Here is a 14832-nt window from a genome sequence, read left to right on the forward strand (position 1 = left end):
TGTCGGTAGGGAGCAGCAACCATGGAGTTCTTCAAGGGCTGCAAAAGGTGCGAGTCTGGGATTTTGGGACCATAGGTCAACCAGCATTTGGGTTTGCAGCCTGAGAGGACCTGAAGGTGGCAATGTAGGAAAATGTCTTTAGTGAGGGGCATGTTAGTATCAGGAAGTGGAGTGAAACAGGACACATGATTATAATAGAGCAGCTTGTATTCTGTGGGATTCATATTTTTAAGTGATCAATATTTATTATTGAATATTCCCTTTTGTCACTTGATATGGAGTTATTGTACCTTTTATCAGCTAAAGATTTATCAGTTAAGCTTTAATCTTGAAGTGAGCCAAGAGTTTTAATGATCTTCTTGTATGTATAATGGAATTGCAGCGTTTAGATTTCAGATTGGATAGCTTTGCCATGGCGATGACTTAAGATAACATCAGCTTTCCTCTCCTTTATTTTTATAACTTGGTGCAAGCTAACACTGCATTAAGCAGCTAGGAAATGCTAAAATTAAGGTTGACAATGCTGCTGTAATTCTGCCTCCTTGCATATCTGCATTAAGGCAGTCTTATATCCTGTGAATCACATTTCTTTCTTGCAATATAATAACCTTTCTACAATCTTGCATATCCAAGCCCATGTGAGTATGACTTTAAAAAGTGTTTACCTTGTGCATTTAACAGCATTTTGTGTAGTCAGGTTCACTTTTTCTTATGTTGTTTGTGTGGATTCACAGTCCTCTATTAGATTGCTAATGGCAGAGAAAACACAAATACATATTAAGAAAAATAATTTAACCTTTCATTCAGCAGAGGTGAGAAGAAAACCATTTTAAAACATTAGGAAAATGTGATTGTAAAACCACCAAAATGGTAGAGGGACTCCAGAACAGGTGTAATGCTGGTACCTGAAAGTGTTTTTAATTAACTTTAAAAAACAAAAACAAAAAAAACCCCTAGATTTCAAGACGTCTGTGCTCATTTAAGGACTTTATATTGACCTAGTTATTTATAACAGAACCTTAGCTGTAATTCAGGTATAAGGCTTTTCCTAAAATTTTAAAGTATTTTATCAGTTCAGAAGACAATACCAATGGTTTAGAAACTTTAGAATGTATGCTACTGTATTACCTATTGTGCATTAATTGTTCATTTTAAAGTTGGTCTTCACCCTAAAATGAAGAAATGCTTTTATAAAAATAAACTGCTCCACATGCCTACTAGTCAAAGCTTAGTTGTCATTTTAAATTAACAAGGTAATAAAATGGACCCTTTAAAAAAAATGCATGTAGTACTAAAACTACAATTTTGGATCCCTTTTAATTTCTTTGAGACCGCTAAACCAGCTGAAGAAACTGTGGAGTATCCAGGCTATTTATACCGGCTTCCCAGCTTCTTCCTTCTGACTTATCTTCTTGTGGAGGGACTAGCCCTACAGTCTAGACTTAACTGGAACTGTGAATTACAAATAAAACCAAAATTGTAGACACACTAAAAGTGACTAGCACACTGAAGTCTATTTACTTGGCAAATTTAATTTATTTAACTAAATTGAAGCTTTTAAAACTATATATTTTTAAGAAACCACACAGATAGAAGATCCCCGAAAACAATGGAGGCAAGAACAAGAGCGAATGCTAAAAGACTATCTCATGGTAGCGCAGGATGCGCTCAGTACCCAGAAGGAGCTGTATCAGGTGAAAGAACAGAGACTAGCACTCGCCCTGGATGAGTATGTACGTCTGAATGATGCCTACAAAGAAAAATCAAGTTCTCGTACCAGCTGTAAGTACATTAAAAATGCGTATGCTGCAATTCCTTTGATCGTGTACTGTAATGGCTCTTGTTCTGCAATTCAAGACTAGTCCTCAATGTTTTGAGCCCTGGGCTGTTTTTCTGACAGCCTTTCCACTTTTTGCCCCTTAAGGCAACTGTGTTCTGCTGCAGAGAGCTCTGGTCTGTCCAACACAGTTGAACTCCTACAGAAACTTGGGCCAGGCATTTGGCTCTGAAATCTGTTTCTCCATGTGGTTTGCTGGAACTTAGATTAGGTGGGTTGGTGTTCTAAGGATCCAGGATCACTTGTTCCTTTTTGGCTTGCAGCCACCAACTACTCAGTACGTAAATAGGTGGCAATGATAGATGGAGCAGTAGATTTCACTGCTTGCTGTTGGTAACAGTTTATTTTAATTTTTGCAAAATGTGTGCAGATATAAGGCCTGGGGTTCAATAAAAATAAGTGGGATCATTTTGGTTTAAATCCCCAAAACAAAGGAGGGAACCTGCTGGCCAAGTATAGTGTTTTTGAGAGATCTGTGTTTGGGTTGTTGGCCAAATATCTTACTCCAGGGTGGGTAGTGTTTAAAAAGCAGCAAGCTCAACTCCTGAAGAGAAGAGTAGTGAGTCTCAGGCTCTAGGGTTGCCAGGCATCCAGTTTTCGACTGGAATGTTAGAAGTCCGGTTGGCCGCCCGCAGTGGGCTCCACGCGGCTCCCGGAAAGCTGCCAGTATCTCCCTCTGGCTCCTAAGTGTGTGCTGCTCCCGCCCTGAGCGCTGGCCCCGCAGCTCCGATTAGCTGGGAACCAGGGCCGATGGGAACTGCAGGGGCGACGCCTGCAGGCAGGGACAGCATGCGGAGCTGCCTGGCCGTGCCCCTGCCTAGGAGCAAGAGGGAGATACCTGCAGCTTCCTGGGAGCCACCTGAGGAAAGTGCTACCCAGAACCCAAACCCCCTCCCATGCCCCAACCCCCTACCCCAGCCCTGAGCCCCCTGCTACACTCTGAAACCCTTGGCCCTAGCCTGGAGCCCCTTCCTCCACCCTTAACCCCTCATTTCTGGCCCCCAGGAGGGGGGCCAAAACCCCAGCCTCCTGCCCCATCCTGGAGCCTCCTCCCACACTCTGAACACCTCATCTCTGGCCCCACCCCAGAGCCCGCATCCCCAGCTAGAGCCCTCCCCACCCCCAAGAATCCTAACCCCCTGCCTCAGCTGAGTGAGAGTGAGGGTGGGGATGGAGTGAGGGTGGGGAGGGGGGCTCGGGGAAGTACTGAGCAGGGGCAGGGCAAGCAAGGGTGGGGGAGAACAAGTGATGGAGGGAGGGGGGATGGAGGGAGTGGTGGGTGGGGCCACAGGGAAGGGTGGAGGAGGGGAATGGCAAGGGTATTCAGTTTTCTGCAAATAGAAAGTTGGCAATTCTAGTCTCAGCCAGCTGAATAAACCCACCTTCCAGAAAACCTATTTGTTGTGAGAGCTCCTTGAGCTCTGAAGATTCCTTCCCTCACAAAGTGTGCTGCCCAGCTAGAAGAATGGTGGCCAGGTGTTGAAAGCAGGGGGAAATGGGGACTTGCCTTGGGTTCCATCCTAAACAAAGAGCTTCTCCTCCCTTAAATTTTTGAACTCATCCAAATGATGGTAGCAAAAGTAGAAGAAAATGTGTTGAGTATTCTTTAATTATTTTCACACGCATGCTGACTTTACTGTAATAAGAGGTATACGTTAAAGTAATGCCCATTTTATTTGCACTGTTATGTTAACCTCATAGTTTTAGTGCTAAGTGAACTCTTCAAGATTAATGGTTGCAAGTAGTTAATTTTTTTTTTGTTTTTGTTTTTTTTGGTTTGTTGTTTGTTTGTTTTTTTAAATAAGTATTCTCAGGCTCCTCATCCAGCACAAAATATGACCCTGACATTCTGAAGGCGGAAATCTCCACTACAAGATTAAGGGTGAGAATGCTTAATTTAGTTCCACTGGAATTCTGCACATAAGGTTTGTGACTGCAGTGTGCTGAGCTTGGGCTAGCAGAGATTCAGATTTAGGTCTTTTGCACCCAGACATTGAACCCAACTAGCATTCTGGCTAAATGCTACTCAAACATTTTAATTAAACTGTTACCCAAATTATCCTAAAAACCAATCCAATTAATTTTTAAAGGGAACACACTTAACTTTGAGAAAAATATTCATTGGTTTAAATATGCCTCATAACTAATTTCACCTAGAAAATAATTCAATAATTGATTGATTCCTTTTTAAAGGCAAAAGCTGGGAGACGAGAGGGCGAAATCCTTTAAAAGTGCCTAGTATATGGATCAACACCCTGAGCTTAATTTAAAATGAGATCCTTTTATTTCTAAAATCAACTTTGGGGCTCTCATGGCAGAATTGGTTTTAGATTTGTAATGACCAGGATAATTTGGGACTTGTTTTAATCTGCAGATACAAAGTAGTGAGCATAAGTGTGCTTCTGCACACAACTACTAAAAGATTTCTGCATATTATAGGCATTGGATTTGGTTATCTTTTTAATAATAATATGAAAAATAAATAGTTTGATTTATAGCTTGCACTCATGAATTAACCTTAAATAAGGGGGGAAATGGTGTAGAATAAATTTTAAATCTAAGTAGGACAAGGGAGTTCCGCTATGTGAACTGTGGCAAACACTGCATTTTGGGCAGTTTGGGTTCTCCATTTGGTATTGAATTTTTTTGTCTTGTCAAAACCTGCTCAGGTTGGAAATACAGCACCTTCATATGCTTGGTGCTTGAATCCGTGCTGGGGATACATAGGTTCTGTATGCATAGAATCTACACAAGGGGTGCTGGTTATAGAGCTTTCAGCGTCCCCTGCTGGACAATTCCAGCATTTACAGCAGCCCCAAAGTCACGTCTCCTCTTTATATGTAGTCAAAATCACAATTAGTGTTATCAACAGCCAGTATTTGGGAAGTAGTATGATGTCACACGTTTAACTTATTTTTCCAAATTAACATTTAATACACACACCACAGTAAATTTGCTTCCCAGGTCATGCACACCATTCCCACTCCCCTACCCAGGTTTATTATTGCTAGTTACTTAATTTTTAGGGAGTGGGCTGGCCAGCAGATTAAAGAACATATTTCAGCAGGAAGTTTCAGGAACCCTTGAAGAGGTGGGAGCCCTCTGGGAAGAGGGATTTAAGCCTGTAGGAGAGGCTGACAGGATGACAAGGCCAGGGATTGGAGAAGAACAAATGTGATGGGGAGGGCAAATGATTGCCTCTACATGTGGATCGCTGCCTTTAGGAATGGCTAAGGAACTTAACCATATTTATTTCCAGAAGACTGGCAGAAAGCTAATGTTGTACCAATATTTAAAAAGGTTAAACAGGATGACCTGGGTAATTGTAGGCCTGTTAATCTGATGATTCCAAGCAAGATAATGGAGCAGCTGATACGGGACTGGATTAATAGAGAATTAGAGGAGGGTAACATAATTGTCAGTCACTATGATTTTATGGAAAATAGATCTGTCAAACTAACTGGAGATCTTTTTTGATGTGAACACAGGTTTGGCTGATAAAGGTAATAGTGTTGATGTAATATACTTGGACTTCTGTGAGGTATTTTGACTTAATACTGCATGACATTTTGAGTAAAAAAAAAACCCACACTTGATATCAAATTAACATGGCACACATTAAATGGAGTGAAAGCTGGCTGACTGATAGGTCTCAAAATGTAATTGTAAGCGGGGAATCATCATCAAATAAGTGTGTTTCCAGTGGGGTCCCACGGGGATTGGTTCTTGGCCTTACACTATATAACGTATATTTTATTTACTTGTAAGAAAACATTAAGTCATCACTGATAAAGTTTACAGATGACAACAGTTGGGGTACTGGTAAATAATAAAGAGGACAAATTGCTTGGTAAACTGGGTGCAAGCAAACAATGTGTATTTTAATATGGCTAAATATAAATATATACATCTGGGAACAAAAATGTTAGCCATACTTAAAGGATGAGGGACTGTATGCTGGGAAGCAGTGACTCTGAAAAAGATTTGGTGGTCATGGTGGATAATCAGCTGAACACATGCTCCCAGTGCGATGCTGTGGTAAAGAGCATGGATGCATAAACGGGAAACCTCAAGTAGGAATAGAGGTTACTTTACCTCTGTATTTGACACTGGTGCGACCACTGCTGTGTCCAGATCTGGTGCCCACAATTCAAGAAAGATGTTGATAAATTGGAGAGGTTTTAGAGAAGCGTCATTAAAATGTTTATAAGATTAGAAAACATACCTTATTAGTGATATACTCTAGGAGTGCAGTCTATTTAGCTTAACAAAGAGAATGTTTCTCCCTATTAATATTTGAATGCTTGGAGGGAGAAGGGCTTAGCACTGAAAAGCCTAGCTGAAGAAGAGATTTGAATGTGAAGACGAAGGTTGCTGTTGAACAAGGAGGTAGTTCAAATCATAGGCATGGAAGAAGGCTTGTAGATGGAGTAAGGAGAAGGGACAAAAGGACTGTCAGGCAGGAAGCTTAGAGAAGAGCAGGGGTAGGCAACCTATGGCATGTGTGCCAAAGGCGGCACGCGAGCTGATTTTCAGTGGCACTCACACTGCCCAGGTCATGGCCCACCGGTCTGGGGGGCTCTGCATTTTAATTTAATTTTAAATGAAGCTTCTTAAACATTTTAAAAACCTTATTTACTTTACATACAACAATAGTTTAGTTATATATTATATATTATAGACTTATAGAAAGAGACCTTTTAAAAACGTTAAAATGTATTACTGGCACGCGAAACCTTAAATTAGAGTGAATAAATCAAGACTCGGCACACCACTGCTGAAAGGTTGCCGACCCCTGGAGAAGAGTATGGGCAGTGGAAGAGGGTGTAAGATGAAGCAAGTGCAGAGGTGTGTGGGGGCAGAAGGGGGTTATACAAAGCCTTGAAGGAGAGAACAAGGAGCACAAGAATAGAATGCCTTAATGTAAGTAGAGTGCAGTAAGCAAACAGAGGTCATGCTTCATCATGTAGGTCACATTCTTCTGGGATAGCACACCTAAGATTATGTCTACACTGCAGATCTTACAGCAGCACAAAAGTGCTAGTGTAGACAGAGCCTAAGTCACCGGTGTAACACTCAGGATAATGAAATGAATTACAGCAGAGGATGTTTAGAAGGTGATTTTTAGGAACACTTATGAGTTGCTGGGGGATCCAGTCCTCAAATTGAAATCTCTGTGTGTCCTCTGAAAGTACTTATAAATTTACATTTTTGGTCTGGAGGGCTAGCGGTTCTGTGGTTCTAGGGAAAGTGGGGATGGTTTTAATATCTACATTTTATATAAAACATGAATGTCGTGGTGTAGCTGTTAGTTTTAAGGTTTTTCTATCCCTTAACTGGAAGTTTTGAGTGAAATCATTCCTGCGAATTGGAATTTTAGTTAGTTCTCAGTTTGTTTATAGTTAGGAAAATGTCATGCTAGTCAGATGGTGGGTAGCAGATGAGAGCTTTAATGTCCCTTTGATACGGTCAGTGAATTGGATTGTAACATTTCTGTCAGGATATCTACAATTAGGCTTGCTATAGCCACTCCCTTTATCACGTTAAATGTCTAACATCAAATAATTTGATTTCTATCAAAGGAAGCAGTTACAAATTGTATTTCCAAAAATATGAGTCCGGACCAACTCCCTATATTTAGATAAGAAATTTTACTGAAAAAAAATAAATGCTTGAAACCATTTATTTCTACTAAGGAAAGAAGACATAAGCCAAAAAATTTCAAACTTGGATGCCTAAAATTAAGCTCCTCAACATGTATTTAGGCACCCAAATGTTCAGGTCCTAAATCTTCAGAAGAGTTGAGCACCCAGAAGCCCTTCTGAAGACTGTAAGAGCTGCATATACTCAGCACCTTTAAATATCAGGCCTATTTTATTTAGGACCCTAACTTTAGATTTGAGAGAGAGAGTGTAAAATTTATATTTTATTTTGGGGAATGTGTACGGAATGTCCATCCAGTTCTGTGAACATGTTCTCAAAAATACAAATTTTGGGATATAATTTCTTTTTTGCTTATATATTCCCTCCAGTTCTCTATTGTAACAAAATCTATAGTTACTTTTAATATAATTTTGATGATTAACTAGAAATTAACACAACCAGGTTTTTACCATTTTCTCCTGGCAAGGAAGTGAACCCATTGAAGGTGGCATCCCACTACTTTTGTCTACCACCACTTTCCCAGTACCTTTCTTTGTGACTTATCATTGGTCTAACCTCATATTGTAAACTCCTTGGAGTAAGGGCCTTGCTTGTAAAGCAGCAACTCTTCCTGCGGTGCTATATATAAAGAATAGACAGTGGTGGAATAGAAAGACTGTATCTGCATTAGTTTAGGATGTCTGTGCTACTTATGAGTGCTAAAGCCATGATTGTCTTGTAGAGGTCATTCTAACTTAAAGAGTGCCATAAAATCTTAATATGAAACCATCCTGTATTCTATTTGCCCTGATACAAGCCCATTGAAATAAATGGAAAGAATTGACTTTCATGAGTTTTGAATCAGACCCTATTTGCTACACTTCACAGAAAAGAAAATTAAGGATATTTGAGCAGCAAAAAATGTAATGGGTTATTTTTCTGTATATCAGTTATGAGTCAACTATGCAGTCCATAGAAGAAGAGAAATGTTATTGAATACAGTTTTTGAAAGCTTTAAAGTTACATAAATAACTACATAAATACAAAATAATGTTGTAATTTTAAATATTCTCTATCTCATAACCTTCCAGGGCTGGGAGCAAGTGCTGTGTGTTTCACTGGAAAGGGGATAGTCTCCATTTTCCAAATGAGACAGCACTGATTTCTAGCCCTTGTGATTTGTATATTGGGCCTTAAACTGGTCACTGGTACAAGACTGAATATTGTATATCCTGGACTTCTGGCAAATGTAATTTTGAAGCTTCAAGTCCATCATGGCAGGGGAGGGTAGGAAATATTTGGCAGGGTTTTCATTTTCAAATAACAATTGTTTGAAAACTTAAAAGTAGTCCCAGGGCAGATTGGCTAGTGTGCAGAGTGCAAGTATGGCTGTCAGAGGTGTCATAAGTGCAATTTATCACAAGACTCCACAATTTCATGTGGGTGTCACTGCCACAATGACATCTGTGATGTATTAAGTAATTATTACTTACATTAAAGGGACACTGTCCCATATCTGGCCTCCACAGTTTGGTTTAGTTTATTGAGAGTTTTTACATGACATTTAAAAACGGTTCCAACAGAGCTTTTTGTTTTCACTGACAGACATTTTTGGATGACGCAGCCCAATCTGTCAACATTTGAAATAGCAACATTAGGGTGAAAAAATAGGAATACTCTTTTAATCCCCATGGGACTGAGATTTTTTTTTTTGGTCAGCGTAGGGAAAATGTTCGCCTCAAATGTTTCTCCTAAATAAAGATAGTTGGTGTGTATGCGTTTGTAGCCAAAACAGACCAGCCTTGTGATTGTCTGAGAATCTAGAAACTGATTTGTGTAGAAACAAAAGTGAAATTGACTATTCTGTTCTTTCCAGGCTGAGTGCTTGCTTTTTGCATTTCAAACAGGCTAAACAGACAAGCCAACATCCTAGTTTTATAAAAAGGAACAATTCATGAGGAGAATAGGAACACTTTCTCTTCTGACTCTTTTGAAATATAGCCAACTGAGAGCTTCTTGGAATGATCAAGTGAAAATATTATAATAGAAAACTAAAAAAAAAATCTCACTGTCTCTCTGATAGTTATCATGCATGCTTAACTAGTGAAAAGTAAATTACATTTTAAAATTCTCTCAGGTTTAGTAACCCAGTGTCAATGCTAATAAGAAAATGTGTTTTAATCTGACGTCCCTTTAACACAGAGGTAAATTGCACACAGACATCAAGAGGATAACAGAATGCCTTTGTTTTTGATACGTGCTAAAAAGCATCACACATAGCTCACACATTTTACTTATCTAATGTAGAGACTGCATTAATTGTTGGAAACCATGCGTTGTACTATTTAACGAGAAGAATTTTCTAATTCTTGTTTTGATTTCACACAAAAGGTTAAGAAGCTGAAGAGGGAACTCTTTCATATGAAGCAAGAACTGCTCTATAAAGAACAGGGCTTTGAAACATTGCAACAGTAAGTATAAGAAAATAATTGAAATTGACTTAAATAATTCAATCTACTAGTTTGGACTAAACCAAATACAATTATGATTGCACAGATTTGCAGTGAAAAGACTAGGAATAAGAAAATGGCGGGAAAGAATCCACCAAAAATAAACTGTTTCCAAAGGGCTAAAACTTTTTTTATCAGGCTCCAGAGAATCGATAGAAACCACAAACCTGCTTTGGGAGTAAAAAAAAGCAGTAAAACTAGTTTCATCTCACATGTAACTTGCCCATTACATAAAAGTGTGTTGGAAAAGAGCAGGAAGGAGGCTTTGTTGCAAGTCCCATAAGAAGGGCGATTAGATCCTGCCTGAGAGAGGTCTGCTACTATAAGGAGGTGTGAACAGTGCACAGCAGAGAAAAGCTCAAAATGAGTTGCAGTTTTGAGAGTTAAGGGAGATCTCGCCTTTTTAAATGGATCACTTTTGAGCCCTGCATCATGAATCTTCTCAGGCTTTATCTGCACTACAGAGTTAGGTCAATGTAAGGCAGCTTACTTCGACCTAATTATGTCAGTGTCTACATTACAATGCTGCTTCCACCAGGGGCGGCTCTAGACATTTTGCCGCCCTAAGCAGGGCGGCATGCCGCGGGAGGCGCTCTGCCGGTCGCTGATTCCGCGGCTCCGGTGGACCTCCCGCAGGTGTGCCTGCGGAGGGTGCGCTGGTCCCGCGGTTCCACCGGACCCTCCGGAGGCACGTCTGCGGGAGGTCCACCGGAGCCGCGAGACCAGCGGACCCTCCGCAGGGACGCCTGCGGAAGGTCCACCGGAGCCACTTGCCGCCCTCCCGGTGTCCGGCAGAGCACCCCCCGCAGCATGCCGCCCCAAGCACGCACTTGGCGTGCTGGGGTCTGGAGCCGCCCCTGGCTTCCACTAAAGTAAGCAGCCCGCTGCACCGACATAACTCTACCTCCATGAGAGGTGTAGTACTTATATCGATGTAGTTAGGGTAACACAGTGTCCCTGTAGACATGGCATTACTTATATCGGCTGTTATATTGGGCACTGGCAGCCCGAGCTGCCAGGGGAGTGTGGGCTCACACCTCCTGCTGCCGCCGTCCAGTGAGGGATTGCAGGGGCGGGAAGCTGGGGGACCTCCAGCTGTGAGGCCCCTGTGGGAGTCTAAATGTGAAATAATAGTAGCCAGAAAACAGACAAAAATGTCAATTTCACTGCTGGTAGGCTTCTTGCTGTGAAATTGCAGCCCGCTCGGGCTCACAGATATGAACCTGGCACCCAGCTGACACCTTGGGCTGTCGGGTTGGGGTGTCCAAGCTATGAGCCAGTACCCGCCAACAGCTGTGAGCCCCATGCCTACAGCTGAGGCTGTCAGCCAGAGGGCTTCTGGGCTCCAGCTGTCTGTCCCACAATGCCTCACTTCAGTCAGTGGAAGCACTCCTGGTGAGGACGCGCACCACTGACAGAAGGAGCAAGTGTGGACATGAACCTCTGCTTCAATTATTGCAGTGGCTGTACGTTGACTGAAGTCGACTTAATTTGGTAGTATAGACGAGCCCTTCAGTATCAGAACATCAGCCAGGCTAGTTCTGCAGCAGAAAGGTACTTCCTGTGATGGCAACCAACCCATGGTGGCCGCTATCCTGACCAGTGTGAAAGTGTGGATCGTTTTGTACTGCGGAACGTTTTTGTAACTGAAACCTGCATAGAGGGGCAGGTAAGTCAATTTACTTACCGATTCTGTGCTACAGAACTCCTCCCTCTGATTTTAGAGTATTTGCACAGACTATGAATTCATATCTTTGTGAGAGATGACAGCTGGATTTTTTTTTATAGGAACCCTCTAAATACTAAAAGTGGAAATTGTAAGAGGATTCAATTTCACTTCTTGGGAATCCAGTACCAATGTTAGCCATAACACACTTAATTACTTGGTTAGGCAGATGCACATAATTAGCAATTTCAAATTTATTTTTACTGAATAGCATTCCTAAGATAAACCGTTACAACTCACCCCTAGCTAGACTAACCTCACTAACTAGTGATTTGTTATTTTCCTTTAAAGTGAAGAATGTTACACGGGGTCTAAATCCTAAAATATATATGTTTATACCTTTATAAAATAAATACAAGGATTGGGACTTCTGCTTTCACGTGGGCTCATCCTGGGTATAATGACAACAAGAGAAAACATCTAGTTGCACCACATAACTAATTGTTTCAACGTCCACAATACTGAGCATGTACTCAATTTCAGATCAGAAAAACTATTACTGTAGCTGTTAGGTACACATAATGTCTTTGGTTCAGTGATGTAATACACTTCACGGAGACATTGGACTTCCAGTCTATGATTCCTCCTTTGTGATGTTTTCCCAGCCTCAGTTCCACAGACTTCTGTAAAATTACAAAAAACTGTATTGAGATCCAATCCACAGACTCAGCATAGCACAGGGGTGGGCAAACTATGGCCCGTGGGCCAGATCTGGCCCGCCAGCCCTCGAACTCCCGCTGGGGAGTAGGGTCAGGGGCCACTCCACGCAGCTCAGCCCCCTTCCGGCTGCTACGCATGGGGCAGTCAGGGGGCTCCGCTCTGCACGCTGCCCCTGCCCCAAGCGCTGCCCCCGAGAACTGCGGCCAGTGGGAGCTGCAGGGGCAGTGACTGCAGATGGGACAGCGCGCAGAGCCGTCTAGCCGCACCTACGCATAGGAGCTGGAGGAGGGACATACCGCTGCTTCTGGGAGCTGCTTGAGGTAAGCGCCACTTGGAGTCTGCACCCTTTAGCCCGCCCCCCTGCCCTAGTCCTGATCCCCGTCCCACCCTCCAAGCCCCTCAATCTCTGCCTGGAGCACCTTCCTGCACCCCAAACCTCTCATCCCCAACCTGCACCCCCGCACGCCCCAAACCTCTGCCACAGTCCTGATCCCCCTCCCACCCTCCAAACTCCTCAGCCCCACCCCCAGCCGGAGCCCTCACCCTCCTCCCATATCTCACTCCAGCCTGGAGCCCCCTCCCGCACCCTGAACTCGTCATCTCTGGCCACACCCCGGATCATATACACCCCAACTAGAGCCCTCACCCCCTCCCTCACCCCAACCCCAATTTTTTGAGTATTCATGGACCACCATACAATTTCTATTCCCAGATGTGGCTCTTGGGCCAAAAAGTTTGCCTGCCCCTGCCCTAGCAGTTCTGTCTTCTCCCTGCAGTGCTTGGCTGGATCTGACCGGTGTTCAAAATGTCTGCCAGTTTTACCCCTGTTGGAAATCACTACTGCTTGGCCAGGAGTTTCCAGCTTCTAGCTAAAGGTGTATGTACATGCAAGAAAGTCTGCTCTTATGAACGAAGCCTTCCATGCCAGCTTCAACACAGCTACTGAGCAGATTAACTTCCTGCACTCCCAACTACTTGTTTGCAGTCACTCAAGGTTCTATACTGCCACTTGTCTGGGAATGTTTCGATATCAACTCAGAGCTGGCAGAAACAGCTGCTAAGGTTTTTGGCAGAACACCAGACAATAAGAACAAAAATGAAGAGAAGGGAGTTACATAACCATGCTTTATAAACTACCTAGGAGCAGACTGTGGCATGGTTAGGCTAGTACCATACACAGGAAAACAATCCATGTATGTATTAGTCATGGAAATGTATAGCAGTAATTGGAAAACATGTTAATGTGTAGGTTAGCAGGGCCTCAGCCATAGATTGCATCAATAAATAAAATAGTGCAACTTCTGAGCTGCCTGATGGGCTCTAAAGGTCTCACACTGCAAGGAGTTGATTTAATTCCATGGGAGTTGAGGGTGCTCAGCACCTTGCATAGTCAGGCTCTAGCGGCCTGGTTTTCAGAGGCTCTGAGCACTAGCGGCTATGCTTCACTCCTGCAGATCAGGCCCCAAGTGACTAAGCATTGCTCAGAACTATTGCTAAAGAAACTGACAGCATGTCGTGACCCGGTACATACTGTAGTTGTCACCTTGCTAACAAACATGTTTTTCCTGACTAGTCTGAACAGCATTTTATTAATACCATTATTTGTATTATGGTAACACTTAATGATCCTGACTGAACCAGGATGCTATGGCTCTGAGTACAGTATGGTCACATAATAATAGATAGTCTTTGTCCTGAAGAACTTACAAAGTTACTGGAGAAGAGAATTATTATCCCTCTTTTACTGATAGTGAACTGAGGCACAGAGAGAGTGACTTGTTCAAGTTCACACAAACTGGCAGAGCTGAGACTTGAACCCAAATCTCTCTGCTCCCCTGGGCAGTGCCTAAGCCACAAGGATAGCCTTTCTCCAAAGATGTCTTAACTTGTACTAACTAAAACATACTATAAACTACTTCCCGTGTAGTTTAATAGAACACTTTTACACAACCTGATTCTCTGAGACGGAAGAAATTCATGGTTCAGGAAACTGATAGCAAAAAAAAGTGAACACAACTGTTGCTGCAACAGCTTCAGTCATAGCTTAATTACTCTACTAAATTATTTTCCTTTGTGTTGGCATATAGACCAAAGTCAAAATGGAAGTGGAAGGCATGCAGCAGCTCATAATATCAGCCCCTTGAACTCTTTAATCGTGGATAAAAATGAGATATTCATTATTTAAATCTCTAATACAATGAGAGGAGGGAAAGGAAAAGATAATTGCCTGGATTTATTTAACTATAAATTAAACTTCACTGGAGGCATACTTAAAAAAAAAAAAAAGTTCTGAAGCTTAAAGTAATAAAAACTCATGCCACTGTCCCTGGATTAAAGGTTAGCCAAGCACGCTGGCTTCATTATATTAATGCAACAATGAAGTATTGTTTTAAAGCAGCTTGCTTGCAAGTAATTTTGATAGGAATCCAAAGCATGTTTGAGAAACTGTCAACAGC

The 14832-nt window shown here is 42.1% G+C and overlaps 1 protein-coding gene across 3 annotated transcripts in view; it reads left to right on the forward strand.

Moving 5' to 3' along the window:
* WWC2 (WW and C2 domain containing 2) overlaps positions 1–14832 on the forward strand; it is a 145750-nt gene that overhangs the window by 62657 nt on the left and 68261 nt on the right. For 2 of the 3 annotated variants that reach the window (XM_045018988.1, XM_045018989.1), the window contains 3 exons: positions 1579–1782; positions 3643–3719; positions 9872–9951. In XM_045018988.1, the coding sequence (XP_044874923.1) occupies positions 1579–1782; positions 3643–3719; positions 9872–9951 (361 nt within the window). Of the gene's footprint in view, positions 1–1578; positions 1783–3642; positions 3720–9003; positions 9140–9871; positions 9952–14832 lie in introns of those variants that run through there. The other variant, XM_045018990.1, reaches the window with a different exon arrangement.

Source organism: Mauremys mutica, chromosome 5, assembly GCF_020497125.1.
Source record: "Mauremys mutica isolate MM-2020 ecotype Southern chromosome 5, ASM2049712v1, whole genome shotgun sequence".
In the NCBI taxonomy this organism is placed as follows: domain Eukaryota; kingdom Metazoa; phylum Chordata; order Testudines; family Geoemydidae; genus Mauremys; species Mauremys mutica.